General features: G+C 37.0%; 1 protein-coding gene and 1 long non-coding RNA gene across 5 annotated transcripts in view; one reads left to right on the top strand and one right to left on the bottom strand.

Moving 5' to 3' along the window:
• Nucleotides 1-11,171, top strand: part of MBTPS2 (membrane bound transcription factor peptidase, site 2) — a 35,843-nt gene extending 24,672 nt beyond the window's left edge. For both annotated transcript variants that reach the window (XM_068917959.1, XM_068917967.1), the window contains exons 10-11: nt 3,676-3,751; nt 5,100-11,171. In XM_068917959.1, the coding sequence (XP_068774060.1) occupies nt 3,676-3,751; nt 5,100-5,322 (299 nt within the window). In that variant the 3' untranslated portion in view covers nt 5,323-11,171. The remainder of the gene's footprint in view (nt 1-3,675; nt 3,752-5,099) is intronic.
• Nucleotides 7,548-26,220, bottom strand: LOC104137982 (uncharacterized). Of its 3 annotated transcripts, XR_692843.2 has the most exons (7): nt 26,115-26,220; nt 25,027-25,117; nt 22,919-22,995; nt 17,382-17,429; nt 15,800-15,858; nt 13,848-13,927; nt 7,548-7,634 (listed from the first exon to the last, which is right to left on the bottom strand). It is a non-coding gene; the product is annotated as an uncharacterized lncRNA (long non-coding RNA). The 3 variants fall into 3 exon arrangements; XR_011136107.1 differs by lacking the exon at nt 15,800-15,858; XR_011136108.1 differs by lacking the exons at nt 15,800-15,858; nt 17,382-17,429 and having other exon boundaries at nt 7,551-7,634.
• Between the last annotated feature and the right edge of the window lie 667 nt (nt 26,221-26,887).

Here is a 26,887-nt window from a genome sequence, read left to right as displayed (position 1 = left end):
TACTGTTGTAGAGTTCCATGCATTTCAATGAAATGACTTGTAAATATTTCAGACTTATTTTGCACTGTGCAATACTGACTTGGGGACAAGAGGGATTTTTTTGGTTTGGTTTGGTTTTTTTTTGAATGTGACTGATCAGAATATGGTGACAATTTTTCTACAGTTCAAAAAGGAAAAGAATCTGTTCCTCTACTGTGTGAGTTTTGAAATAGGAATAAGTAAGTTCTAATGAAATGTTTTATTCTATAGTATGTATTCTATAATATGTTCTTCCTGCAAGCGTTATTTTTTAGAGTAGTGCTGTATTTAACAAGCAAGCTGATACAGGAATTGCCCAAGTGTGTACTATAACTTAACTTTAATAATGTCACTTGAAGTCATGTTTGAAAAACTAAGAATGTATTATTTGTTGTTTAGACTTGCATTGTTGTCGTGATAGCCCTGATTTATGGAGGAGTAATTATTTCATAATTTCATTTGAACCTAGCTAGCTTCTAGATACAAACTTTTTAAAATTTTATATCTATATTATCCATTTGCAAGGAGTGGGCTGTATAGTTTATTTCTATAAAATGTTTTCATTTCTTCAAAATAAAATATCCTGATAAAAAATATTTTTATTGTAATAGACTCTACTTATAGCTCTTGTTGCCATTATAAAAACCTTATAAAGAGTCACACTCCTAAGTGAATTTATATTGGTGTAGATTTGGCCAAACTAAGATGGAAGAAATGATTAGGAATGGATGTAGATCAGGATGGAAGCATTGATTCATTTTTTTTAACTAACATTCCCTCTGTAAAAAGTATTCTGTTGAATAGAATCTATTACAAACTCAGCTGTGGTTTTATTTCATGTGGTATTACTCAAGACTTTAAGATTTTACTTACTGCAGACCAGTTGTGTTCCAACTCTCTTTATATCGCAGAGATAATATGTAAGGTTGAAGTGGGGGGCCCTGTTATTACTGCCATGCGACTTTGTAGCATTTCTTTTCTGTTTTGTTTTTTGGGTTTTTTTTATTGCTTCATGTCATTTCTGTCATTACTAAGTCTTAGCTTCCTTTTCTGGCCCTTATTCGTTGGGCAGAATCTGGTGACTGACATTTGTACTTGCACTGACATTCATATACCTCTTTCCAAATGTATCTTGTGAAGATGAGCCTGGAGGATACCATTTCTGCAATTCTTTTCTTGTCCCTTGAAAGAAAAGATTGCCTGCTATCATTAGGTTTGGTCTGTTAACAGCCCCTAAATTCACAGGCTCATATTGCAGCGTCTAGAACCTGGTACTGCGGCTTTCTGAAGAGTTTGTTTATATCTTGAAGAGATTATCTTGAAGAGTCTCTATGAGGATTTGGCTCAGCGGCAAGGGAATTTTCTTCTGCTTTGGAGTTTAGATCCATATCTGCTGGCTGTTGGAGACAACAGACCAAAGAGGGATGGAGATTAGTGATCCATTCTGAATGTAAGCACAGGTTCAGGTTCAGGATGGTGACTTGTTAGTGGCCATTATATATTTGTCAAGAGGCAGTCAGGCTTTGAAATCAGAGTATAAGCAAATAAATGCATATTGCAATATGTCTCTTTTGAAGCCTTTGAATCTACTGGCTGTCTCAGCTATTTTCCTATTTTGGCTCACGGATAAGAGGTCTGGTCAAATGTTCTGATATTAGCCTTCAGCTTAATGAGTTGTTTTCCTTGGTTGTCTCTTGACTTGGATATACCTGGCTTTCTGAGCTGGATGGTGTCCAGGATTCCTGTCTGATGTGTTCTTTGTTCTGTTGTCCGACAGACTGTTATTTATTCTCTCTCGGTTCCCCTAAGTCAAAGATCCTCCAGGTAAGGAAACAGAGGACAGTAATTTTTCAAACCATCTTGCTCCAGCTGAGGCAGTTTTCGTACTGGGAGCTTCTCCGCTTATTGGCGCACCAAAAATAACTCTAATTTTTGGACCCTTTGTTATCTAGACCTCTCTATCCTGTGGTATGCTTGCTTGTTCTTGTAATTAGTATTCCTAACTCATCAGAAAGGCCCCTAGTAACAGAAGAAAGCATGTTTATGTGCCTGAGTGGATCAGTTCTCTGCCTAGTGTTCCTTTGGAACTGCACTTTCCCCTTATATCTTTGTCCCAATGTCCTTAAACTGCTTATTGAGCCTGAGGAAACCTGATCTCTCTTTTACCTAAGATATACTTAGCAGCAATATTGGTATGGTATTGGTATGTTATGTACTAGCAGCAGGGTTTCCAGTGTTCTCTTAGCTTATGTTTTCAAAATTCTAATTCTTCAGAGTGGGTTAAATTGTTCCTTTCCCAAGGGATGTTGTACTACAGTGGGATTTCAGCCTTTTGCTCAAAACTGTAATCAGTTTGAACTTTTGAACTCCTATTCATGTACTTTTCCATGTATCTCTTTATGGAAGTGTTATTTCTCATGGCTATAACTTTTTTCCAGGGTGGAAGGGAAAATTCAAGCTGTTAGGACTGGCCTTCTCAACTCTGCGTTCAAAGTTGTTCCTTAGGGACAGAGTAGCTATTGAAGATGCTATGTAAGCTCCTTCTGAAGGTGATTTTCTAGTTGAACCTTAATTTACCTAAACCTCGTACCTCTCAGGATAGGACTCCGTTATGCTACAAGTATTTCTTCTAGCTGTCACAGAAGGCTTTCAAACAGTCCCTGAGGCTCACAGACTGAAGAGAATGCTGTTTCTTTCAAAAGGTTATGTCAATTTTGTTGTTGCTGTTGTTGAGACAACCTAGATGGAGCAACTATCAGAGTGCGCTCTGGGAGATCTTAAGCTACTTCAGTTTTCTTTGAGGAGAAAGTCTCACGTTGACATTGGACATGTAGCTAGCTGCAACCTCACCTACACCTTCAAGGAAGTTATGGTATCAAAGAAGTGTTTCAAGGTGATGGTGGTGCTTGATAGTGCCATCTTACAGTCACTGTTTGCGTGAAGGATGCTGAATCCCACCTTCCATGATTTTAAATTACATGAAGTTACTGCTTGTAGTCACTTACACATCTTAACACCAGAGAGAAAAAGAGGCTATTTATTACTGTCTTCAAATGATATTGTAACACACCTGTGCATCACTTCCTAGCCCTTCCTTTCTCAAAGTGCAGCTAGATCTGTGTTCCCTATTTGACTGGGAACTGATATGCTCTACCTTTATATACCGTGAGCTGAGGTTCAGAATGTGAGGATCTCCTACAGGTACTGAAACAAAAATATTTTCTAGCCTCGAGAGAAAGTACATATGTACACCCAGGGTATGAAGGTATACATGTGGACTACATATGTTGAAGAAGCCTGGTAATGATTTTATGTGTTTTTATGAAAAACTATACAATATGGTCCTTATGGCTACAGATGTCCAGTTGTCTCTGGAAAGATAGATCTTAGATCTGCTTTTACTGACATCATACTAATTGTATTTTGTGGAGTAATTTTACTATGTTAATGACCATGTTTAAGAGAGAATTAATGGCTACACTCTGTCTTTTAAAAGCAAAAAAAAAAACAAGCAAAGCTATATTTAGATTGGTTACTCATCCTGAAAAAAAGTCATTCCAAATCTGATTTTTTTGCAAAATTATAATCTAAAATTCATAATATTATAATCCTGAAATGGCTGTTCATTTTTTGTGTATCTTTATATTTTCGTTTCAGTAAGTCTCAGCAGTTTTGTACCACGACATAACTTTCTAAGCATTGATCTGCCTGTGGTGATAGAGACATTTTGCAAGTATCCTTTGAAGTATGTTTGTTCTTTTAAGACAAAAAGTAACTGTTTAGAATTTGGTAACCCAGAAAAATTTCAGTTGGATATCATTTTCAACAGGATGCTCTGAAGCATATCTGTAGAGTTTTGTACATCTTTACCCCATTCTGCAGGGGTTATTGTCCATGTGCCAAACTCAAAATGAAATGTCTCCCATCCTTGTTTTTTATCAGGAAATTTTTGGTCTGGTTTTTTTAACTCTTTCTTGAGAGCGGTTTTTAGTCAAAGCAATCTTGAATTTATGGCAAGAGAAGTGAGATGTTGTTGCTAGTTTCAGTGCACTGGAGCTGTATTAATACTGTTTCTTAGCCATTACCCTGAACTAAATAACAGGTATGGGTGTTCATTTTCACTCCCCTTGTTTTTGCTTCAGAGAAAAATTTAGCATATTCAAAAAGCAGTATTATAACATTTAAAATGTGTATATTAACGTGTATTAATGACTGAGATTGCATATACACACACACGTAAAGGATAGTGGGCTTTGGATACAGCTAATCTAAGAACTCGTAGCCTTAGAAACTGAAAGGTTAATAGGTGGTTAAAAAACAGTTGAACAGTATAGTTTAGATTTGTCCATAAATCACAAAAGATGCTACGTAAGATCCCCTTTTCTGGGAACATGCTAAGGTTCCTGCTGACCCCGTGGCTTTCTGAGTCGTATGTCGTCTTGTCTAGCCATTATACAATGGACGCAGGTAGCAACATTAGCAAACCTTTACCAGAAATATAAATGATTTATCCTTGCCTCATTCTCACATGCACATGCATGCACAGAAATTCACACAACTTTTCTGGCTAACAGGTAAGCAGGAGAGAGCTCAGATTTCCAGTCATATTCTAGCCATTTACTTACTCTGGAGAGGGAGCGTTTTGGAAAATATTCCTAATCATTGTTTCATACTTAGATCATAGGTCTAGAATGCCTTGTTACTTCAGGCATGATGTCAGAGTTATAACCTTGCTCCAGTCTTCCAAAACCACGCAGAGCAGGGGAGGAAGACGGGCAGTATTAAGGGTGTTCTTGCTGTCGCCTGTTTTCATCTAAGTTGGGAAGACTGCAGGTTGGTAAAGTATCTAAACACAGTGTTTGTTACTTAAAACAAATGAACCCATAAAGGCAGTTCTCTGGGCAATGTTACAGTGTAAAACTTGTGGTCCTAATACCTTTCCCATGAAACAGAATGGCAGCTAAAATAAAACCTTCGTGTGTCTCTCTTTGCATATTAAAAGTAAAAAAATAGGTTTTGTCTTGATTTTTGTTTTACATTTTCTTGGATGTTATTCATGAACCTTAACTAATGTCAATCAGGTACCTAATTTCACTGTCAGGAGCATTGGCAGTTATCAATGCTGTACCATGCTTTGCCTTGGATGGTCAGTGGATATTAAATTCTTTCCTGGAAGCCACTCTGAGCTCACTGATTGTAGAAAAGCAAAACAGGGAGCTTGTTGGCTTTTTAATTTTACTCGCTGGCAGTGCGCTTTTGGCTGCCAATGTTGCATTGGGACTTTGGATGGTGACAGCACGGTAGGACATTGGGTATGCTTCCATCAGTTCTCAAAGTACGCAGAAATAATGGATCCATTGCCTTTCAAAACTTGTTCAGTACTGAGATTGAAATAATTCCCTTAAAATGACACTGGAAGAACAGTCACTCGTGGCTACTGTTTCAACTTAAATCTGTACAATGTTGTGCCTGTGATCATGGAAAAACTGAAAGAAAGAAAGTGAGAATCTTTTTATATGCTCTTCAAAGTACTGTACTAATTTTGGAGAAGTTGCATTGTACAACTTCACAGGAAAAAGCCTAAAGCTTTGTTAATTTAGATTCCAAAATAAGGGAATTACTTGGCCTCAAACATTTGTAAAGTGGGAGGAAGAAACAGTTAAGTTTTCTTTTTTAGTTTAAATAATTGTCAAATAGTCTTTGTGGAGTCTGATCGTTTTTCAGTCAGCATAGTCTTGAATGTATTGTTTTATTTTTTAATCTGATGATCTACTAAACAGGATTCTAAGAAACTCTGAGGTCTGAGCTCATCTTAAAATGGTGAAAAGCTGAGTAAATGCCATGTGTTAATGAGGAAAGAGACGCCCCGTGCATTAGTATCTTTTCTTTCCAGCTGGTCAATAAGGCTGGAAGGACGTTGTCCTCAGGATATAGATGAGAAGTGCCAGTGTCTGTTAAGAATGGGGTATGTGGAGGATAACAAAGCCCACATGTCTGTGTTTCTTCAACATTCAGTGGTATGTTACTGTGCAGAGCTGAAGGTTTTTAAAGGCAATAGTTTTCAGCAATAGCTAGAAAATAAACTGGAATTATAGTTTCTGAGGTTTCTGAGTGCTGAAGTATGCTGTGCAAAATTATTCCTAAGTGATAAGTAATGTTTGTATTTTTTTATTCAGAAGATAATACTGTATTGTACCTGTTTACAGTTAACAGTGAAACCTGTTGTTTTTTTTGTGTCTATCTTCTGCTGCTATGCATGCAATACAGTTCATGTACAGTAACTCACTGATGTTTCTATCTTTGAAAGAGTTGTTTTCCTTTGCTAGGATTCATTCTAATCAAAGATGTTTAGTTGAAGCTGCTCTTGTACTGTTTAGAGGAAGAGTATGAATGTGATATGAACTATTTTAACATTTGACTTTTGCTTTCTAAAATGAATATGGACCATATCCTTGTTGTTAAATGAACAATGAACTCGAGTAGAACCAATATTTTGCTCTGAAACCCTTTTAAGTATGTTGTATTTTGTACTCAGTAGGGATATATACTGTCATGTACTCCTGTGACATATTGCTTAGTTTATATAAATCAGAGTCATTCAGATGTTTGTCTTTAATGCAGGCTGATATTTTCAAAAAAAAAAAAAAACTTCCAATTTGGGAGCCTAAATAATTGAACTAGAGAAATTTTTAAAAATACTAAGCAACTTCCATCTCATACAGTGCTCCCAGTTGGAACTGCTTCAGTTCAGAGTTCTTTTGAAGAAATGGCCTTTCCATTCAGGATCTTAAGTGGAAGCTGGAAGCCAAGCCTGCAAAAAGTGGCCTGCAAAGAGCAATGAAGCACTCACGATCAAGCCAACATAGTCTTTTGGTGGTGGGGGTAAAAGCCTGCGTAATTTTACCAGCAGGATTAAGCCCTGTTTCTGGTGCTACTGCGTGGACTCACAACTCTGATGTTTGCATATGCCCACTGTATATTTTTTGCACAGTAGCCTTCACACTTAAAATGACTATGAAATGACGTCAACTTGGTTTAGGAAATTTTTTTCCTAAGATGATATAAGCAGGAATGAGAGAACATGTTTGTTTATGTGTTGTTTTATTAGTTTACTTCTCTCTCCAGTGCTATCACAGGCTTGGCCTCCTGAATTTCACTGATGTAGAGTAGCAGCCCCTTGCCTCTGATTTTCAGTCATTCCAACCTGGGCATGTCAGCACAGATCCTGGTAAGAGAGAGTAAGTCATCCAGTCAGTCTAGTGTGAGTCAGTCCCTTTGGGGACTATTAAAAGTCATAAAGAACAAGAAAGGAAAAATAAACTATCAGAATCTGCCGAAAGGCTTCTCTTTCTTCAGGAGGCATCAGGCAAGTCTAACTCATCACTCATACAATAAACTTAACAGCAAGTACAGAGTAACACCTCTGATGTGCCATTTTTCCATCTCTGTGTGGACAAAAGTGACATGAGCAGCATGGCTGTTGCATGAAGCCCAGCTCTGAAGCTCTGCTCTGGAAGTCTGTTCACTCACCTAAGTTGGCTGGTCACTAATCTGAGCCCTTCCTTTCCAGGGCATCGTGCCACTTTCCTCTGTCTCCGTATCTTGTCCAGGCTGTGCTGCACAGAATTAACTTGCATTTAGGAGGTTTAATGCAATTTACTAAGACAGCATATTCACTTTTCAAAAAGGCTACCATTGTTTGTGTATCTAAAGCAACAAAAAATGCATCTGGTGGTTTCAAAAATATTTTGTGAATAACATTTGAAGTTTGATACTTTATGTATTCAAGTTGACCCCAACTGCATGGAACAATCTGTTCAGCATAATATCTTGCCTACATCTCCAGAGGGAATATTAAAAAAAACAAACTTTTTTTTTTTTTTTTTGGAATAACACACATGTTGAAGAAGACACAAGTTGTATCTTCTATAATGAGGCTGACAGGTTGTTCTTGGTTATTTAATGTGCTACCAAAACCTGATGTTTTACCAAAGGAAAATAAATCCAATATATTTTACTTTATATAATCAATTAAGGCCAAACTTGTATAGAGCAGAATGTCATGTGTTTGACATTAGAATGAAACTGAGGCTGGAGAAAACATTGGTGGTGGTTTTAGCAAAACACACTAGTACACTGTAAAGACTCTAATTAACTTCCGTGGGCCAGATAGTCCTATAAGTGTTTAAAAATAATTCATGGGTCCATTCCTGCATATGTTAGATTTCTACTAAATTAGGTTAGATTTAGGTATGTACATGTACTCTGAATCGAGGTGTTAAGCTGGGATCACTCAGTGCTCTTTGTTTAAAAGGTGACCCAGCGCATATCAGATATTACTTGTGGACGAAGGTAATTCTTGACCACTTTCTGAAGAAAAAGCTTTCCAGCAGATCAGTTTTGTTCCTCTGTAATCCTAACCTATGGATTACATTTTGATAAGCAAGTCCATTTTTGACTATAGATAGCTATTGGGAGTTTTTGCTGGTTTTTGTTGTTGTTATTTGCTTATGTATATAGCAAGACAGAACACAGCAGGCCATACAAGGTTTTTTGTATGTTGGAGTTTTATTCTGGAATATTTGCAATGTTTGTCCTATTTTAGTTTTTGTAAAAATTAAAGAAATCTTTATTTAAAATGAAACCTTTCACTTCTCATTCTAATTAGCCTCTCAGAATATAATGTATTCTTTAATAGAGAATCCATCAATATAATTACAGGACATATTGACTAGAGTGTAAAATAGAACACTCTTAGAATTTGGATGGATACTACTATTTTTATATAGTCTATACATTTTAAACAAATCTATATCACATGGAAAAAGTAATGTCTGACATTGGGAAGTGGTGTACATAGCTTTTACTTGAAAATTGTCAGAAAAATTCCATACTTTTAAAGGATTATTATTCTTTTTTTTTTTCTGTCAGCAAATACTTCCGTAGCATGTTCTGATAATGTATTATATGACATGAAAACTGATAACTTATTAGGATGTAGGATCTTACATGTTCTTTTCTAGCTTAGGTGATTAAAACTGGCTTGCTTTGTTATAAGTTGAATGGAAGAGACTTCACTAGGAAAAGCAGAAATGAGCATTGCAGATTACTCAGGCTCATAAATTTGGAAAATAAATAATAAATAGAAAATCTGTTAACTCATCCTTTTTAATTAGAATGAAACAACCGATTGTATTGGCAGTTGCATTTTTCAGTGATGACTGTGTGCGTGCGTGTACGTATATGTGTTTGTGTATACACGCACGCACACAGTCTATGTTGCTGCTTTTCCAGAGAAAACTTAGAGCAGTCCTCCATACTCTGGAATGTAGAGTTTGAGGTTTTTTTTTTTCCCCTACATATAAATTCTATGGTTTTCTCTGGAATTTTAAAATTGCAACTTTGTTCTCCTCGCATAATTGATCTGTAGGAATTTTTTTTAATAGAAGAGAATGGACGGATGTAATACAACCGCAGCTGCATGAGTTTTGTTCAGCTGATGTTGAAAATATCCTACTGTCTGTGAGACCTCAGGTGCAAGGGTGGTAAAAACAAATTTTTAGGATGATTAAAAGAGATTGACCTTGGAATCTATCGCTCTCCAAATGCTGCTGTTCATGCTATTCTGAATGATAATTGAGGGGAGTGAGAATGAGGAGAATATACTGAAGAAAAGAATGTTTTCAGCAAAGACCTTCCCATGGCAGTATTTCAGCTTTCTTGACTACCTTGTTAAAGTTTATAATTTTTTTCAGTTTAAACAGTCGACAATCCAAGTATCACAGTAGATTCCTATACTTCTTAACAGGATGGCAAAGGGTGCCTTGTAACCAAAAAAAATTATTTAATAAAATCTATATGTCTTCTGTCTGAAAGATCTGAATTTGTATCTGGATGTCATCTGTTAAAGAAGGGATATAAAGGATTATGTAGCCTAGTCTGCATTTGTTTTAAAAGTTGTTATTATAGCTATAGAAATGAATAGTTATTTGTAAAATATGCATTCTATACACCAGCATTCAGACCAGTTCCCACAACCAGTCTTTTCTCAGCTTTATTCTGGTGACCTTGTGACTAAGTAAGGTGAACCTCACTCAGGTAAGATCTAGTATTAGCAGTTATTTTATACCCTTTTTATCTTGACAGCATGTAACACTATATATAGATTTGTTACTTAATGTGGCCAAGTTATTTGTGGTACATATCCTGTATTAATGAAGCATTTGGGAAGCATTATATTAGGCACTGTCAGAAAGCAGCAACTCTGTGACTGTTTCTCATGCCTTGGACACATCCACTACCATCGCCTGAAGAACCTTCACACTGCTGACCCAGTGTGAAAGGACAGGAACAAAGAGCAGGATATGACACTGCAATTCCATTCATTCTATTTACATCAGCATGAAATGTGAAAAGAACTTGTAATTAACATTTCAGAATATGCAGATATGTTTTCCTACACTTTATTAAATCATTCGGTGATTGGTGCTCAAACTTTTTTTTTTTTTTTTACTTTGTTGCTCCATCGAGATATATATATGTATATACACACACACACTGAACAAATGGTTTGGGTAATTATAACCTGTTTAGTAAAATGAACTTGGATATTTCCCACTTCTAGAGGCTCACTCTTAGGTTTGTTTTTGCAGCATCATGCTGTAATTGACTTTCACTTAATATTAATTTGAATTTTTAGAGGCTGTTAACAAGCCATCACCAGAGAAATCCAGTTTCTTCCTTCCCAAATTGTTTGCTAATATTTGTAATTCCTCTTTTCTTATATAACTTTGTTTTTAGATTTCAGATGTTCAGATGATCTTATCTTTAATGTATTGTTTTGAAATTTAGTATTTTTTTCTCTACATAGCCTTTTTTTTTTTTTTTTAAACACTGACTCACAGCTGTGGAATGTTAGGATTCTAGACCATTTGTTCCCAATATGCATTGTTCATGATCATGTTTGGGGGGGGGGGGGCGGGGGAAGCTTCGTTTTGAAAATGTCAGCTAACAAGTATACAGAGCATTTTGAATAATGTATTGTGTTTTTGTCAGGCTTTTTTCCTCTTGCCATTTAATCAACCAAACAATAAGTATTGTTTTCTATGTATGATAAGTGTATCCTGCAAATAAATTCATTGTTTGATTGTTAATGTGCTTAAATCTGTTTTGAAAAATAAGGTAAAAATGATGTACTTCCTTATTTGTGGCAATTGCCATATTCTCAAATGGAATATCTTTATATTCTCTATCTAAGTACCTACAAGCTTCCCCAATCATTATTAATATCTGACCACTTTCTAGAATTGAAATAAATATCAATTTACCAAATTTACCCTGTTTACCAGCTTATCACAGTAATGGTTTGATGTATAATAGAACTAGGTGTCGATGTGTCCACACAGACTCGTACACATTATTCCTGGGCAAAGCTAACTTCATTTTAGTGTAAGACCCATAGTGATTACCTTATAGGAGCAATTCCCTTTGTCTTGGCCTAGCTCCTGTGTAAATCTTCTCTCCTCGAGTTGCAGACTTCTGTTGGTTTGTTTTTTTGGTGAAACATTTGACATGGGGTGCCGTAGTCAAGGTCAATGAAACTGTCACTTTGGCTGCTAAAGTGAGTCATGTGAAGAACTTGAAATTCAGATCTTTGAATGGCACTAAGATGATGTTATGTATAACAACCTTTGATTCGTATACACAAGTCAGCACAGAGCTGGCCACATATCTCAGCCAGTTCTAAAAAAAGTTTACTTAGGTATCCAGATGCAATCTGGGGCTGCATTAAATGATGTAATCAAATTGTTTACCCTTATTTGAAAATGAAGCTTTATTGCTCTGTTTCTTGAGCAAGCTCATCTAGAGTTAGCCAGGTTATTTGTACGAAGAACTAAATTGTCCTTTGTTGCTCATTGGACAAGCTGTTATTCTATACAAGCAGAGCTGTTTTAGCAAGCGTGGCTTTGTTCCCAGATAGAAGATTACTGTGAGAAGAAGGGGTGAAGCAAAGCTCACAGATACATCGGTAGGATCTCACAGGTAAGTCAGCATGCAATTTTATGAATACTTGCTTGAAAGATGGCTTTTTTTCTTTTTCTACCTTCGTTAAAGGTAGAGACATTAGTTTAAATTTTCTGAAGCATTTAAGCTTTTAAGAGGGTCGTGAGTTTCTCAGTTCATTTTGAAAATGTTATCTGTTATTCTGATTATGTGTGCTCTGTAGTCTAGAATAAAAACAGTGATGTCTTAATGTCATCTTGAGGAATGTTACCTTCATCACTAATACATTTTCAGGACAACATTTTAAAATAAATATTTTATCAATAATTTTTGCTGATAGGAGTGATTCCCTGATTGCAATGAATTTTTTCTGATAACTTTATAAATTAGGCTTAATGTATTTCTTCCTTTGATCATGCCAGAGAGTTTGAATCGCCAAGCAGAAGCATTTCTAAGCATCTTTACTAGATCTATATGCACTGAATTCACAATCTTAAGGGGTTTTTTTATATATGTAATGTGTTCCTTCCATATTTGTGCATTTTTTGTTAATTATTATACATACGTACTTTTGGCTGGGATTTTCAATGACTTTTCAAGGAGTAAGCTGCCCAGCCTTCTATGTCATTAGGGCATGGATATCAGTTGCTAAAAGCTAAGGAGCACCTCAATATGGATCACATGGAGACTCCTTTATTCAATATGCGCATGCTAAATTAGGAAGTTACTTCAGATATGATGGTTTTGTGGAAAAACAAACTTGCCTAAAACTGTCTCTATGCAAATGTTGTAATGCAAACTTCTGATGTGAAATATCCAATAAAAGACGACAAGGTTTTATTCTAACTTAATGGTGCAAACTGGGGGAATCCATAATATGTTTAAGAAACATAGTCACTCCAGCTTCTATTGAGGTTTTTTTTTTCTTTTTTAACTCAAAGAGATGTGGGTCTGGTATTTGATGGGTTTTAAGGCATTAGTGTCCTTTATATAGGATTGGACGTTCTTACCAGTTATGTATCTTATTCCCCAGATTTCTGACTAATTCTTGGCATCTACCTGTGTTAAATTTGTTTTTTGTGAATATAGTGGTGGTTGAATACTGTGTACCTGCCAGTGTTGAGTCTTGAAAATGCATGGTTGGTGCATACTTTTCATCTGCCCTTAAAGGAATCCTATAAACCAAAAATAAATGCTTTTCTATTTTTTTGGTTAAATGTCATCCTTTTTAAATGTATCGTGAAAGGCTCTGTGTCTTTTCCATTTCACAGCTCTGTTTGTTAGGATCTCTATTAAAATATTACCAGATATTTTTTACAGTGTAAATTCCCCTAAGCCTTCTGGATTTGATTCAGTTGCCCACACATAGGCATCTAGTGTGGGCTGAGATATCCTAAGGTGTGTTTAAGTTTAGTAATTTGACTTGGAACAGTATTAGAGTTTTGAAACTTACCTTCCTCTTGTCTCCATTTGTATATTGTTGGTTTAAATCTTAGGGTTTTTAAAGACCTAGATCCAGGGCTGACAGATGTGGGTCAGGCCCTGTAGGAGATCAAAGACCTGGGCTAGCAGCTGGATAGTAAGAGGGATACCTGAGGGCATTTCATATCGCACCAGATGCTTATATGTGGGCAACAAATCAAGCCTGACTGACTTATTTTTATACCTTGATTTTCCTTTTCTCCCCCCCCCCCTTTTTTTTTTTTTGGACTCATGAGTTACATGAAATATGAGGCTTTTTAACTAAGTTTTATTTGACATAAAAATACACCTAAGATTTTCTTTTGGTGCATAATAGTACTATACAGGCTATTTTATAAAGTTACCATCACAGAAGACATGCATTCTCCTCCTGCTGTGGACCTCAGATCTGGAAGCAGCAGAAAATGAGCACAGCAGGCCTTACCTAGAGCAAAGAAAAAGAAGGCTTTTTTATGAAAGAAAATACTGTCTTTCCCTCCAGATATGGAATGGCAGTACTGAGCATGTACAGATATTTACAGGAAGTGATGAAGAAGCCCCAGGTGGAGACAAGGGAGCATGAAGATCTAGGCCAGCAGCCACAAGTGGTGTGTTTGACTTTTTTTTCCTTGCAGAGGAAAAAAGGTGGTGAGACTCACATGTAGCAATGGGAGAAAATTGGGGATGTAAGCGCTGTTTAATACCTCTAAGATGAGTATTTTTACCCTTTTTTTTTTCCTCAATGCATTTATAAACTTGACCTGCAAGTAAATTAACAAACTTCCATCATTATTAGCAAGTTTGCATGTAGTAAGATGAGAGAGACGATAAAAGCCTATACTGTTAAACAGTAGGCTAAAAGAACTTAGATCTTGGAGTTGGTGACTCTCTCCCTGTTTGTTTCAGCCTTGATCTCACTTCAGTTAGTCGGAATGTGAAGTCAGAACTTTTGTCCCATTACACATTCCCTTTTCAGCATGACTTGACCTCACAGATGCAAATATTAAGAAAAAAAAATTTATAATGTTTTGTCCCTTGGTTTTGTTTTCATTCCTGCTGCTGTTTGAATAACTAGCATAAACTAGGGCAAACCACCTGTGTCTCTATCATTTCTACAGAATCAACAAAGACAGATTATGAGCACGCATTGTAAACTACGCATTCCTCTGTACTTACCACTCTTTTTACCAACAAACTTTTTTTTTTTTCACTACCACTATTTACTACTGTTTATTAGATGATTTAATTTTTCCCCTGTAAACTCTCTGCAGGGCAATTAGACACTCAATATGCTACAATGCTGAAGGAGAAAATGAGCAAAACAAGAAAACTTGTATTACCTTTTAGAACTAGACAAAGTTCACTGTTTTATTATTAGGCTGGTATGAATTAGTTATTGATTTGTCATATATGAAGGTCCTGATTATTATTCCAACAGTAATTTGCTCCTAGAGAGAACATTTCAGTAGTTAACCTAACTGGCCTCTGCATACCACTGTAACAGTAAAAAAAAAAAAAAAAAAAAAAAAAAAAAAAAGCAACTGAAGCAGAAGTTTGAATATCACTGAAATAGCTGTGAACACTTTAACATATTATCAAGCACTATTTTTTCATACACATGTGCAGAAATGTGTTGTTAATGTGAGACTTTACCTAACTGGAAACTGTACAATTTTTCTTTTACCTTGACAGGAAAATACCAGAAACAATTCTGAAGAAAATATCTCAGCTTTTTCTTACAGAGGGTACTTAGAGGTGCTTGTTTGTAGCATGTGCAAATGGTAATCTAAAAATGTGATACCAAAAATGAGTAAGTCACTCTGCTGTCATATAGGTGATTCTTCCCCTTCCTTTCCTATGCTCTCTGCTCCCTGAAGTCAATTGCACGTGCAACGCAAATTGTTTGCATGAGCTTTTATAGCTGTACGGTGTACCTGAAGACATTAAGGTTACACCACACCAGAAGTCTGGATTTAAACTTAATTCATCATAGTAACAAGGAAAAAAATGTAGGTAGTGGATATAGCTTATTGAAAAGTCAAGTTATGAGACCAAACTTGACATGTTATGAGGTAAAATAGCAAAAAGAATCCAGAAAATGAGTGGTCATTAGAGGTTTTTTTTAATAATACATTTTTATTATTAATTAAAAATAAGTGAAAAACTTGAAAACATGAAAACAAACCCCTTAAATGAAAGCCCTCTTCTAGATCAAAAGAATGCTTTGAAATGCAAACCAAATCTCTTTTCTTCTGCCATGGGTTTGTTGGTACACACAGATGCTAATTTGATATGCATTTGGTTTACTTCCACTGACCTGAACGATGCTTGATATCAGCCTAGATGTCAATAACGATTGCTTGTGGCCTTAAAAAGCTGTGAAACACAGAGTACAGCTGCAGTTAACGAAACTGAAATGGCATTGTTGAGTCCATAAATAAGAGTTTGCAGTGAAGAAAAGTGATTCAATAGCTACGTATGGACCTAGGATTTGAGACCGTTCAATTGGATAGTCTGATGTGCTACAGATTTCCTGTATGACCTTGAATAATCTGTCTGGGCTAGACTCAAAATGGGGTCTATGGTCCTAAAGAGGGACTTAGGACAGTGAAAACCTCTAAACCTTGCAGTAAGGACCTTGCTTACCCTGTAGGCAACAGACATCCAGACCTAGCTGAGATTTTTACTCGAAATAGTCCTTAAGTCCTGCTTCTGCACAGGCCCAGCCTTGCCAGAGCAGAGTAGCTCATACACTAAGTTCAGTTTGGATGTGGGAATGAAGTATGTGCTGTCTCCTGCCTGAAAGGCTCAATCGAATAGTTGGTCTTAGTGTGTACTTAAATCAAGCAACACACAAAATGCAGCAGTGGTTTCTGGTTACTTCAATCTTTTAAAATGCTGTCTGTGCAGGTGGGAGCAGGATCCAGCAGAGGGAAAACATTCTGGATACAATCCAATAACTATTTAGCGAACTACTGACAAGACTGTTTATATAACATTATAGGTAAATTTGAGGTCTTGGCTAGGATATACTTATAATCTCTAGGTCAGAGCCAAAATGCTCTCAGGAACTTTTTGAATTGCGTGTGTGGTTTTTGGTTGTTGGGGTTTTTTTTTAATCTTTGCCATGTTTATTTTGGAGCATAAAGGGTTTGGTATCCAGGGCCATTACTGCTAATATGATCCAGCAGTGTGGGTTGGGATGCGTCCTCTAAAGATACATACAAACTATGTAAGAATGAGGTGTTTTCTTGTTAGAGAATAATGTTAAAGAGACACTGTCAGTTTTAGGTTTGGAGGAAAAAATAAATTATTATTTTAAAGAATAAAGGTGCTTTAATATTTGAATAAGTGTTCTGCCTTTATGCAATATTTAATGAAATACCCTTTTCTACGTTCAAAAAATCACAGACCTAACTTTCTTCATAGTTTACCAAGGACAGTGCTTTGGAGATGGAAGTTTATGAACAAAGGAGCTTTGAAATGGGCTGTCCTATCTCTGATTACTCCAAATGTTTGACCTTAAGTGTATCATTTAGAAGAAACCGTGGCAAGCTTGTTGCTGATAAAAGCTTGCTTTTCTCCAATTATTAGGAAAGTCATCTGTCTTAAGAATAGCTTAAATAATTAACCAGTCAGGCATTTGAAATTAGGAGGACTCCATTTCTTCTGGTTTGTAACCTGCATCCTGGGCGCTGGAATGCTGTCCTCTGAAATCAGCTTGCTGAAATGCTAGATTATACCTGATACTAGAAAATCGTATATCTAAATTAAGTGGAGCCTGTGAAGTAAGCACTGACTATGATGTTCACATGAAAACACAGCCAAGTTATACATGAGTAATAGGGCTGTTATCAATGTGAAAATATAATGGACTCATTTTTTCCATCCTTACTCACCAAACACATGATCTGGCTACACTGATGTCAGTGGGAATCATCCAGTACCTATAAGAGTGAAATAATCAATATTTGTACATGAGTGCTATCCACATCGGTATGTGGAATAAGGTGGCAGATAGCATGAAGAACAGTGACAGAACTGGACCTGCCAAGGTAGGAAAGCTAACACTTCCCAGTTTCTTCAGTCTGGGGTTTCCCTTGGGGTCTGGGGGTTCCATGTTACCTAGTTCTGCAAAGTCCCTTACTTGCATAGGGTAAGACATAGGCCTATTCTTCTGAGCATATCTGGTAAAAGATATTTTATCCTGAAGGATAAGGATGTAGCAAAGCTTTCTCTGCTTTAGACTGTAAGAAGCTTTCAAGGCCTTGTGATCTCACTACCTGGCAATGCTGGTCTAGTGAACAGAGGAGAGACTGAGGGCAGACTCATCCTGACATAGCTTGAGTTCCTTGCTTGAGGCATTTGGAGGGAGACGGTAGTCATCTCGGCCTCTCTGTGTGGTTAATAAAGAAAGAGATTTTGCCACAGATAGCCCTTTGAGGAGCAGTCACATTGTGGGCATACTTCTTGCCCAACTTACTGTAGATGCAACCCAAGTGCTTTACTTCTGTACTCCACCGTGATGTTTAAGACGGAATACAATCATAAATAGACTTGCTCAGAGTATCTAGACAGGCAATATATAGTGTAATGAGAGATAACAGTACACCACAAAAATTATATAAGCAACTTGAAACCAAAAAGTATTCCACTGTCCTATTTCTTCTTTCTTTGGTCCATTGCATGTGAATGAGGCGAGAGGTTTGCATGAATAAACACCTGTTCACAGCTGATTATCTTACTCTAAAGGTCTCTATTCATGCACATTACGTTCTTCTAAAGAACACTTTCCCTAGTTCTAAAAATCCTGAACGTTAATCTGAATCATTTCTGATTTCACAATATTTTAGTTTAGTAACAGAATATCACATTTTTTGTATATATGTATGTGCATATATATTTATGCACATGTGCATGTCATTGAGATCACTGAAACATTGATAAACAACTTATAATTGCTAGGCATCTGGCATCATCAATCTATTCTTATTTTTGCTTAAGAATGTTTCAGAAAAGTAGACAATGATGCTTAAAAATATCGATGATGAAGGTGGTGTTCTAGAAATCAACCTAGCTGGGACAGGCTTAGAAAAAAGCCAAACATATTGTTAAAGACAGGAGTTCTCAGTTACAAGTGCAGACCAGATAGCTCCTTTTCACCTTCCACAGCTCTCTCTGCCTCTGCTGTAGTTGTGGCTGGTTAAGCTGTTGCCTACAGAATTTACTAGCCTTTCCTCCATCTTTCTGCTAAGATCAAGACAGAGGATTGGAGAGCCAGTTAGAAATATACCTTCCCTGTCATATCTGATTACCGCTGCCACATTCATTACAAATTTGCACAACCTGTATTTTTTCTACATCTTGCCTTTCCACTCTCTCCCCCGCTTCCCCAGCTTGACTTCATCTTCTCACTAACAAATCCTGAAGCACTTCACAGTTATTTGTACCTGTCTGGCTTTGTTTTGTCAATAACAACACATTTTTCAAATGAGAAAGTGAGAATTTCTCAGCAATCCATTCCTATGCAGTCAGGGAGGAAGGAAAAGAGAAGGAAGATAGATGTGTATATTATGATTGCTTTAGTTAAGGACTTAATTAGGAAGTATATTTGTTAACCTTTCTGTTCTTTACATCTTCTTAAAAGATATGACTGTGATGATACGATCGTGAAGGACTGTTTATAGAATTATGGCTCCCTACCTAATCATACTCAGTTTGTGAGCTGTGGCGTCTATTTGAACTGCTGCACTTTAAAGCGAGATTATTAGTGGCTATACTAGTTTAGATACTTTCATACAATCCATTGCTTTATGCTTTTTCTCCCTCGAGGACATTAGAGATGCTAGGGTAAAACCTGGAGTCATGTTGATGTGGGCAATTTGTTTTAGGAAGAAAGAGCTTATTACAGCGAATAAGCATTAAACGCTTTGGCCAAGATTCTGGAAAATGACCACTGAATCTCGCTAAGTTTTAAGATGCCCATTTTAAAGCATTTAATTTTCCAAGGCAACACAGCAGAAAATTAATGCCCTTTAAAAAGAGCCAATTTGCACTCCAGAAACATAGTTTACTGCATATTAATGTTTTTGATGGTATCCGTATATGTTTGTGATTTACTTCTCACTGAAAAAAAAAGTTAGAAAAGCTGAAAATGGTTGCCAAAAAGGGCACTAACTATATGGCCACATACAATCACTTCAGCTTCTTGGACAGCTGACATAATAACAGCCTGCTTTAGTGTTCCTAAACCGGTCTCTACTGGTTGATTGCACTTCACAGCGAAGTCTGCAAAACAAGTTTTATCAAAATCAGCAGCACCTTAATGGCGACGCAGAATAGCTACAGCCAATGCTGAAAAAATCTTGACATCTGCCCAAGCCTGATTTGGCTTCTAAAAGAACCAATAAGATGACAATCCACGTAGTAGAGTATTTTCACCGTTAACAAATCAGATTGAGTTTTGCAAGCTCTTAAACCCTCAGCCCAGTCACTGTAAAACAGAATCAGTTATGTTTTGCTGATCTCCTTTATTGTCAGTATCCAGATTGTAAATTCTCTGGGCAGAAACTCTCTCTTATGCGTACTGTGATGTTATTACAAACCTCAGTTTGGAAAGTGGGGCCTCCACGTATTAATACAAGGATGGTGTGAGAGTAGCACGCGTTGTAAGGACTGGCTTCCAGAAGAGAGATACTAGCTCTTAAACATGATCTCTCTTGCACAGTATTCCCAAACCTAAACAGTAGCATGTATTTTGAAAACTGATTCAGTCAACAAGTCGGCAACAGAGTGCAGACAGAGCAAGAAAAAGAGGCTGTGAACAGCAGAGAATCAGAAATCGATGGAATGACAGAATCATAGGAAGGACTAGCAGCAGGAGACAATGCAATTGTGAATATCAAACAGAACGAAGTATAGCTCAGAAAAAGAGAAGAAGGGAAGAAAGCTCTGAGAACAGTGCTTCATACAGAACAGGTTGGGCAAGTGATTATGAAGGTAAGTGAAATTTGAATGGGAAGGCAGAGAAAGGTCTACTGATTTCTAAATAAGACTTAAAGATGCTAAGATGAATGAAAGATAATAAGGTGAATTAGGTATAATAAGGTGAATCAGGCTGCTGTATGCCTGCCTTGATCAGACTTACAAGACTGCAAGAGCTGGGCCTGTTCAGCCTGGAGAAGAGAAGATTGAGAGGGGATCTCATCAATGTCTACAAGTATGTGAAGGGAGGGTGTCAAGAGGATGAGGCCAGCCTCTTCTCCGTGGTGCCCAGCAACAGGACAAGAGGCAACGGGCAGAAACTGAACCACAGGAAGTTCCATCTGAACCTGAGAAAAAACTTCTTTCCTGTGAGGGTGACAGAGCATTGGAACAGGTTGCCCAGAGAGGTGGTGGAGTCTCCTTCCCTGGAGATATTCAAAACCCATCTGGATGTGATCCTGGGCAATCTGCTCTAGAGGACCCTGCTTGAGCAGGGAGGTTGGACTAGATGATCTCCAGAGGTCCCATCCAACCTAAACGATTCTGTGATTCTGTATCAAAGAGCTATAGATAGAAGCAGGGCTGGAGGAGCACACAGGAAATGAAAAGTCAAGCAGATGAAAGAGAAATACTGGGAGAGCATTAAAGATCTCTCTGTGTACATGATGGCCATGCAAAAAAAAAAGCAGAGAGAGGACCTGAGAAAGCATGTTGTTCAAAGGAGAAATGGGAGAAAACTAAAACTACAGGAGGGAAGTCAGGATTAAAGAAAAGTCATATGGATAGCCATTGCTTTTCCTTCATTCAGAGGCACCTCATTTTCTTTGTCTTTTTATCTCCCTATCTTATTAGTTAGACAGCACTTTTGTATTTACACCACAGTTGCATGACTTGTTTTTAACGTATGTTATTTCAAACAGCCTGAAATATGACCTTAGGGGAAAGAGTAGGTTTTATAGCAACCTTTTACCTACCCACCACCTCTTCCAGTTCATTCATGCCATGACTGAAATGCTGCATGATACCATCTCTGCAAAATCTGCAGAAGCAGCATAGGGCCAAAACAAAATGTATGCATCTTATTGCTTCTCAGCTTACATTTTCTTAAAGTCACCTTCATTCCACATATTTCTTCCTGTAAGCAAGGAATTTTACAAAATTAAATAGGAATTTCCCTCTGTGTTTATGACATTCCAATGATGATAGATTTGTGTTTGTAGTTAAATATTTCCCTACGGTGTTTACTGATTAAACATTCAAGACACATAGGGAATGTGACTGTGGGCTTGATTGAAAGCTAGTTGAATAAAGAAAATGTCATTGATTCAGCTGGGCTTTAGGATTTAACAGTCCAGAAACTATTTGTGAATAAATGTGTACGTCTTACTACTGCTTTTGAAGGGAGCATCTGGCTTTTATGGACAGGAAACATATACAAGACATTTAACAATTGTTTACTTTATAAACAGAGATCTGAACAGATGCGTTCTACTGAAGGATATACTGTATATGTGTTACTTGGGGTCACCATTGAAACAGACTGCGTATAATCTAGGCAATGCAATACGCCACGCATGATGTATTTCATATGAATAGGATGGGTCTGCAAACAACACGTGCATTGACCTTTGTTTCCTGAAACCAGTCCTTGAAAATCAAGCTCCAGAGATTATTAGAATGGTAAAAATGAGGTTCACTAACACAAGCATACCAAAAGCTAATGCTACTGACAACGTATGATTTGACTGGAATAGTGCCCACAAGCAAGAAAAATGGGGTCTCTTTCCCTTCAAAATACCATTTTAGTTTTGCACAAAACTTTTTTAAATGCACTTTTAGATGGACATTATCTATGAACGGGAAGGAAAAACAATAAAACTGACTGAAAGCAAAGAGACTTTGCTGCCACGTTGTCAGCCTTCTGTACAGCCTCCTCTATGCTTCCAGACTTACTCTTGTCAGGAAAATTGATTCAAGAATAAGAGTCCCTTAGGTGTACCCTGTGAAATCATAATTATGTGTTCTCCTAATAGGAAGCAAGGATCCAGCAGTGGGAATGTTGATAAAGATTGCGTTTTCAGAGAAGCAGAATGTTGCCTGGTAGTATTTGCTCTAACTACCTTGGCAAGTCTACTGCAGCTCCTCTTAGTGTGATCCTGCGGAGCTTGTTTCAATACGGTTAGAAAATGCTGCAGTAAATACTGCTTCTGCAGATCAGATAGGCCTGAGGCTCTCTGACATAATTACTCATGTTTGTTTTTTGACAGGATCAGTTTTTATCTTTTATGGCCAGGTCTTTTAATCCAGCTGAAAAGTTTCAATGCAAGACAGCGCGTGGGAAAGCAGAACTGTAAGCTACTTGGACGCTCTTACAGCGCCTGAGCCAGTGAAGTCTCCGTGGTATGCCTGCCTGTATCTAACTGCCCTTAACGCACAGGACAATCAGTCTCACCTTCCAGGAAAGCCCTGGGCTCCTTGTGTCAGCAGCTCTCTGTGGCATGGTGTAATGATGTCATAGTGTAATAAAATCTGTGGAAAAACATTCCAAAAGAACGGAGTCATGTAACTGCATAATTTTGTTCCAAAAAGTCTATATATATAGATTTAAGTTCCGTAACTTTGTTTGACATAGTCAGACATATGGCTGCTACACAGAAAATGTATCTTGTCTTTTCCCAAACTGTTTTTATTGCAAATTCTGTTATTCAACATATTGTGGTCAAAAAATGAATGAATACTCTTTCACATTCTCTGTCTCACACACTTCCTAAGCAAATAGTAAAAGTTAAAGGATAGCAGGTCAGTATTGTTTATTGCTGCATGGGGCTCTGTTAGTTTTGAGTATGCAATAAAGAGAAATACAATAGCATATATTTTAAAATAGGAATGAAAAAATATACAATCCAGAAGTTTAATTTCTGCATTCTCAAATGTCTTTTTGAATCAACGTCTTGTGGCATTGCGTGGACTTGGTAAGATGCCAACTTGATTTTTTTTTGAGACAATGAAACAAAGTAACACAGGGTGTGATAGACATAGTTCTCAGTAAGCAAAAAGTGAGCATTCAGAAAAGAACAGATTGTTGTTTGAATTCATCAGAGAACAAACTACATGCTGCTGTATGCCTGCCTTGATCAGAAGACAAACCTAACCGGGATTTCCAATACCCTGCAGGTGTGAGCCAATAACGTGCTTTCCTTCTCACAGCTGAAACCCTGCATAGTTAACAATTCCAACAAAACACCAAAAGCCTAGGAGCCAGGCAAAGCTAATTTATTTCGGATATCCACCAGTTTCTTTAGGTTATAAAAGTAATCTTTGTATCAAGCACAGTTGAAAAAATAGAATTTCTGGTGCGGATATATTTTAAGATTATCTATATAAGGACATTTGTAATTCTGCACATCGTGCTAGAAAAGTTGGGACTTGCAGACTTACAGGAAAGAAAATAGCTACTTGCTCTTTTCAGGAATCACACTCACACAAGTAAAACTCTGAATTAATAACTTTTAAAAAATAAAATATTATTGTATGTTATCACATAAGACATTTAAAGTCCTTAAGTCACACAACTTTGTATAAATAGCATTCCTTTGTGTAGCAGAGCAAGCTTATACCTTTGTGTATTAAAGCAACTGGAATCTTCATTGCCTGTGCTTTGACATTAACTCTCATTAAGGAAGTTTTTTTTCTTCTAATTATGTCCGGGCAGAGGAAATGAATGATGTTGTGATTTTGAATAAGAAATTCTTTTGTTCTGTCTCTGTTTTGGAAGCCTGCTTTTCTCTCACCGTTTTCAGCCTAGAAGTCAAAATAGAAATGGTACTCAAAGGCCTCGCCTTTGAAAATTCTTCTCAGGTATTACTGACATAATGTAGCTGCAGTTACGATCGGAAATCCCTTTCAGCATTTGAAAACTTTGCTTGTTTTTCACTTCTAAAGAAGGAGCATTAAGGGAAATTCATGTAGAATACCGAATACAGTGCTCATGGGTGAAATTTACAGGTATCTGTTGAACTGGTATTTTTAAAAATGTCTCAGCAAAACAGTTTCTGTCCACGTGAGTTTGCAAACTGACCAGACATAACATAGAAAGCAAGTACTGTTGCTGTCATTTTTCGGATAGATTCTGACTTGTCCAAGGGGAATAATCTATAGCAGTTAGGAATTTAATATTGATTTCCTGACTCTCAACCTATTGCTCTAATTAAAAGACATTCTTTCCCTTAAAATATCGACTAAAACATTTTATTAAAAACTGCGCTAGCACCAGCAGGGAACAGACTGCACAATCAAGTACATATTATTTGACAGACTTTTAGGTTGCAAGTATACACAAGTTTTCTGAAATTTAAAATAACAGGCTATTTCAGGCTGAAAATGTTTATGCTAATTTTAAAGTCATCTTGCTGTATTTAGTGCAAACCATTACCTTATCGAGTTCTGGTGAAGTTTTGATACCAGACTACTAAAAGAACTTTCATACTCATCTATTTAGGTGAGATATAGATCATTCACTTTGGGCTATATTGTTGACTGTCTACCTTTTGAATTAATTACCTTGGACTCGGTCTAGGTGACCCTGCTTGAGCAGGGAGGTTGGACTAGATGATCTCCAGAGGTCCCTTCCAACCTAAACGATTCTGTGAGTCTGTGATTTAAAAAATACAAATTTATAATTAGATCCTTGCTGATAATATATTAGAGGACCTGCCTCTGAATAACCACAAAGCCACCTCATTATCCCCCTTCCAACTTTTTCTGTGATGTCTTTCATAAATTCAAAAATGGTCTGAGAGCCAATAGATTGAGACCACGGCCTGCTGAGTTGGTCAATGTTATCTTATTATTTGTTGAGACAACTCATCTATCTCTCTTCCATAAGCATGTGTTGTATCTACAACGGAAAATGAATAGAGAAGTCTGTGCAAAACTTTCTACTGAGAAGAAAACTTAAAAGAATAATCACTGCTCTAACTCTCCACATGGCAACTCTTATTTCATGTTAAGAATAACTCTGAATAGAAGAAAATTAATTTAATCTGTGTGAAGTATTTTATTTATGTGGAATGCAAGAGTGGGATTCACCTGAACTATTCATAGTCATCAGAGAGAAGCACAGTTTGATTTATCTGATGTTTTAGACATCCGCTGCAGGGTGAGATGAATTTTATCTTAAAAATGGCTCTCTGTTGGCTGTGAAGGCAGTCAAGACAACCAGATCAAGCAGATTTCTGCATTGTAGAAATGTGAGGTTGGATGAGATGAACTTCACTCACAGGCTCCACAGGAAAAGCTAATGTGGAAGTTCTGCACTGTCATTTTAGCCTTTTAGATAGGTGCCTTTATTTAGACTGGAAAACCCTTTGAGGACGAGACCATCTTTTTACTTGGAATTTGTATTGCACCTGCAAACAAAAGGTTCACTCATGACAGACAAGATGGTAATACTTCTGCTAATAATAAAAAAACTGAGGTAGTGACCACAAACTAGTACCCATTACAGAGCTATGGCAGTGTGTGTGGCTCACTTGTAGTTAGTATTGTAGTATCAGTTTGAATTTTGAATGAAGTTATGTATGCTTCTGCCTAGAAAGCCAAATGATCACGTAACAAAACAGAGTACTAGTCTAATTTTGCACAAATACCTGCAGTGCACCAAGAAAAGATTGAAATTCTGTCTCCTTTGAAGTCTTTGGCAAGTCTGTCTTTGACTTCAGTGGCACAATCGGACGTTGAATCCAGTGCATACGGATATGACAACAAATTTCATATTAGCATTTACTAGTGTTTGTCATAGATTGTGCATTGAGGCTTCATTACTCAAAAAGGAAGCAGAAAAGATAATTTAAAGAACTGACTTAATGAGAAACAGTATTGTACAGCATGTATACAAAGTAAGGTAAGTAATACCAGTCTCTTTTGCAGGTGTACCACCTTTTCCACTGTGTTCTTTTGCAGTCCAGCTCTCTTTTGGTCATCTGTTTATTGCCTCCTTATGCTGGCTAGATGAATAAAATATTCTTATTTTAATTTGTTTGTCATCCATTCTTCTCTGTGCAGGATTTCCCGTCCCATAATCATTTTGAACAGAATCAGTAGTATTTTCTTCATGTTTTCTAAGGCTAGGGTTACAAATTATTGACCTAAGTTTATTTCCCCCTAATTTATGGAGTTTGAAAAGGCATAAAAGCCAACAAGTAATCCTCTCTCCTGGACCAGTTTTTTTAAGATTTCATTCGTCTGACTTCACTTTTGTATTATTTAAACTGTACCTGCTAATGTACAGCAGTGAAAGGGAAAGCAGACTGCTGCCCACTGGACACAGAGTGCTGTAACAAAGACCACAAGGAATTTACCTATTCAGTGCTGTGTGGGTTTTTGTTATCCAGGAGCTAACCTCTTCCTGAAATCACTTGCA

Source organism: Struthio camelus, chromosome 1, assembly GCF_040807025.1.
Source record: "Struthio camelus isolate bStrCam1 chromosome 1, bStrCam1.hap1, whole genome shotgun sequence".
In the NCBI taxonomy this organism is placed as follows: Eukaryota; Metazoa; Chordata; class Aves; order Struthioniformes; family Struthionidae; genus Struthio; species Struthio camelus.
This window is presented reverse-complemented; position numbering and strand designations above follow the sequence as displayed.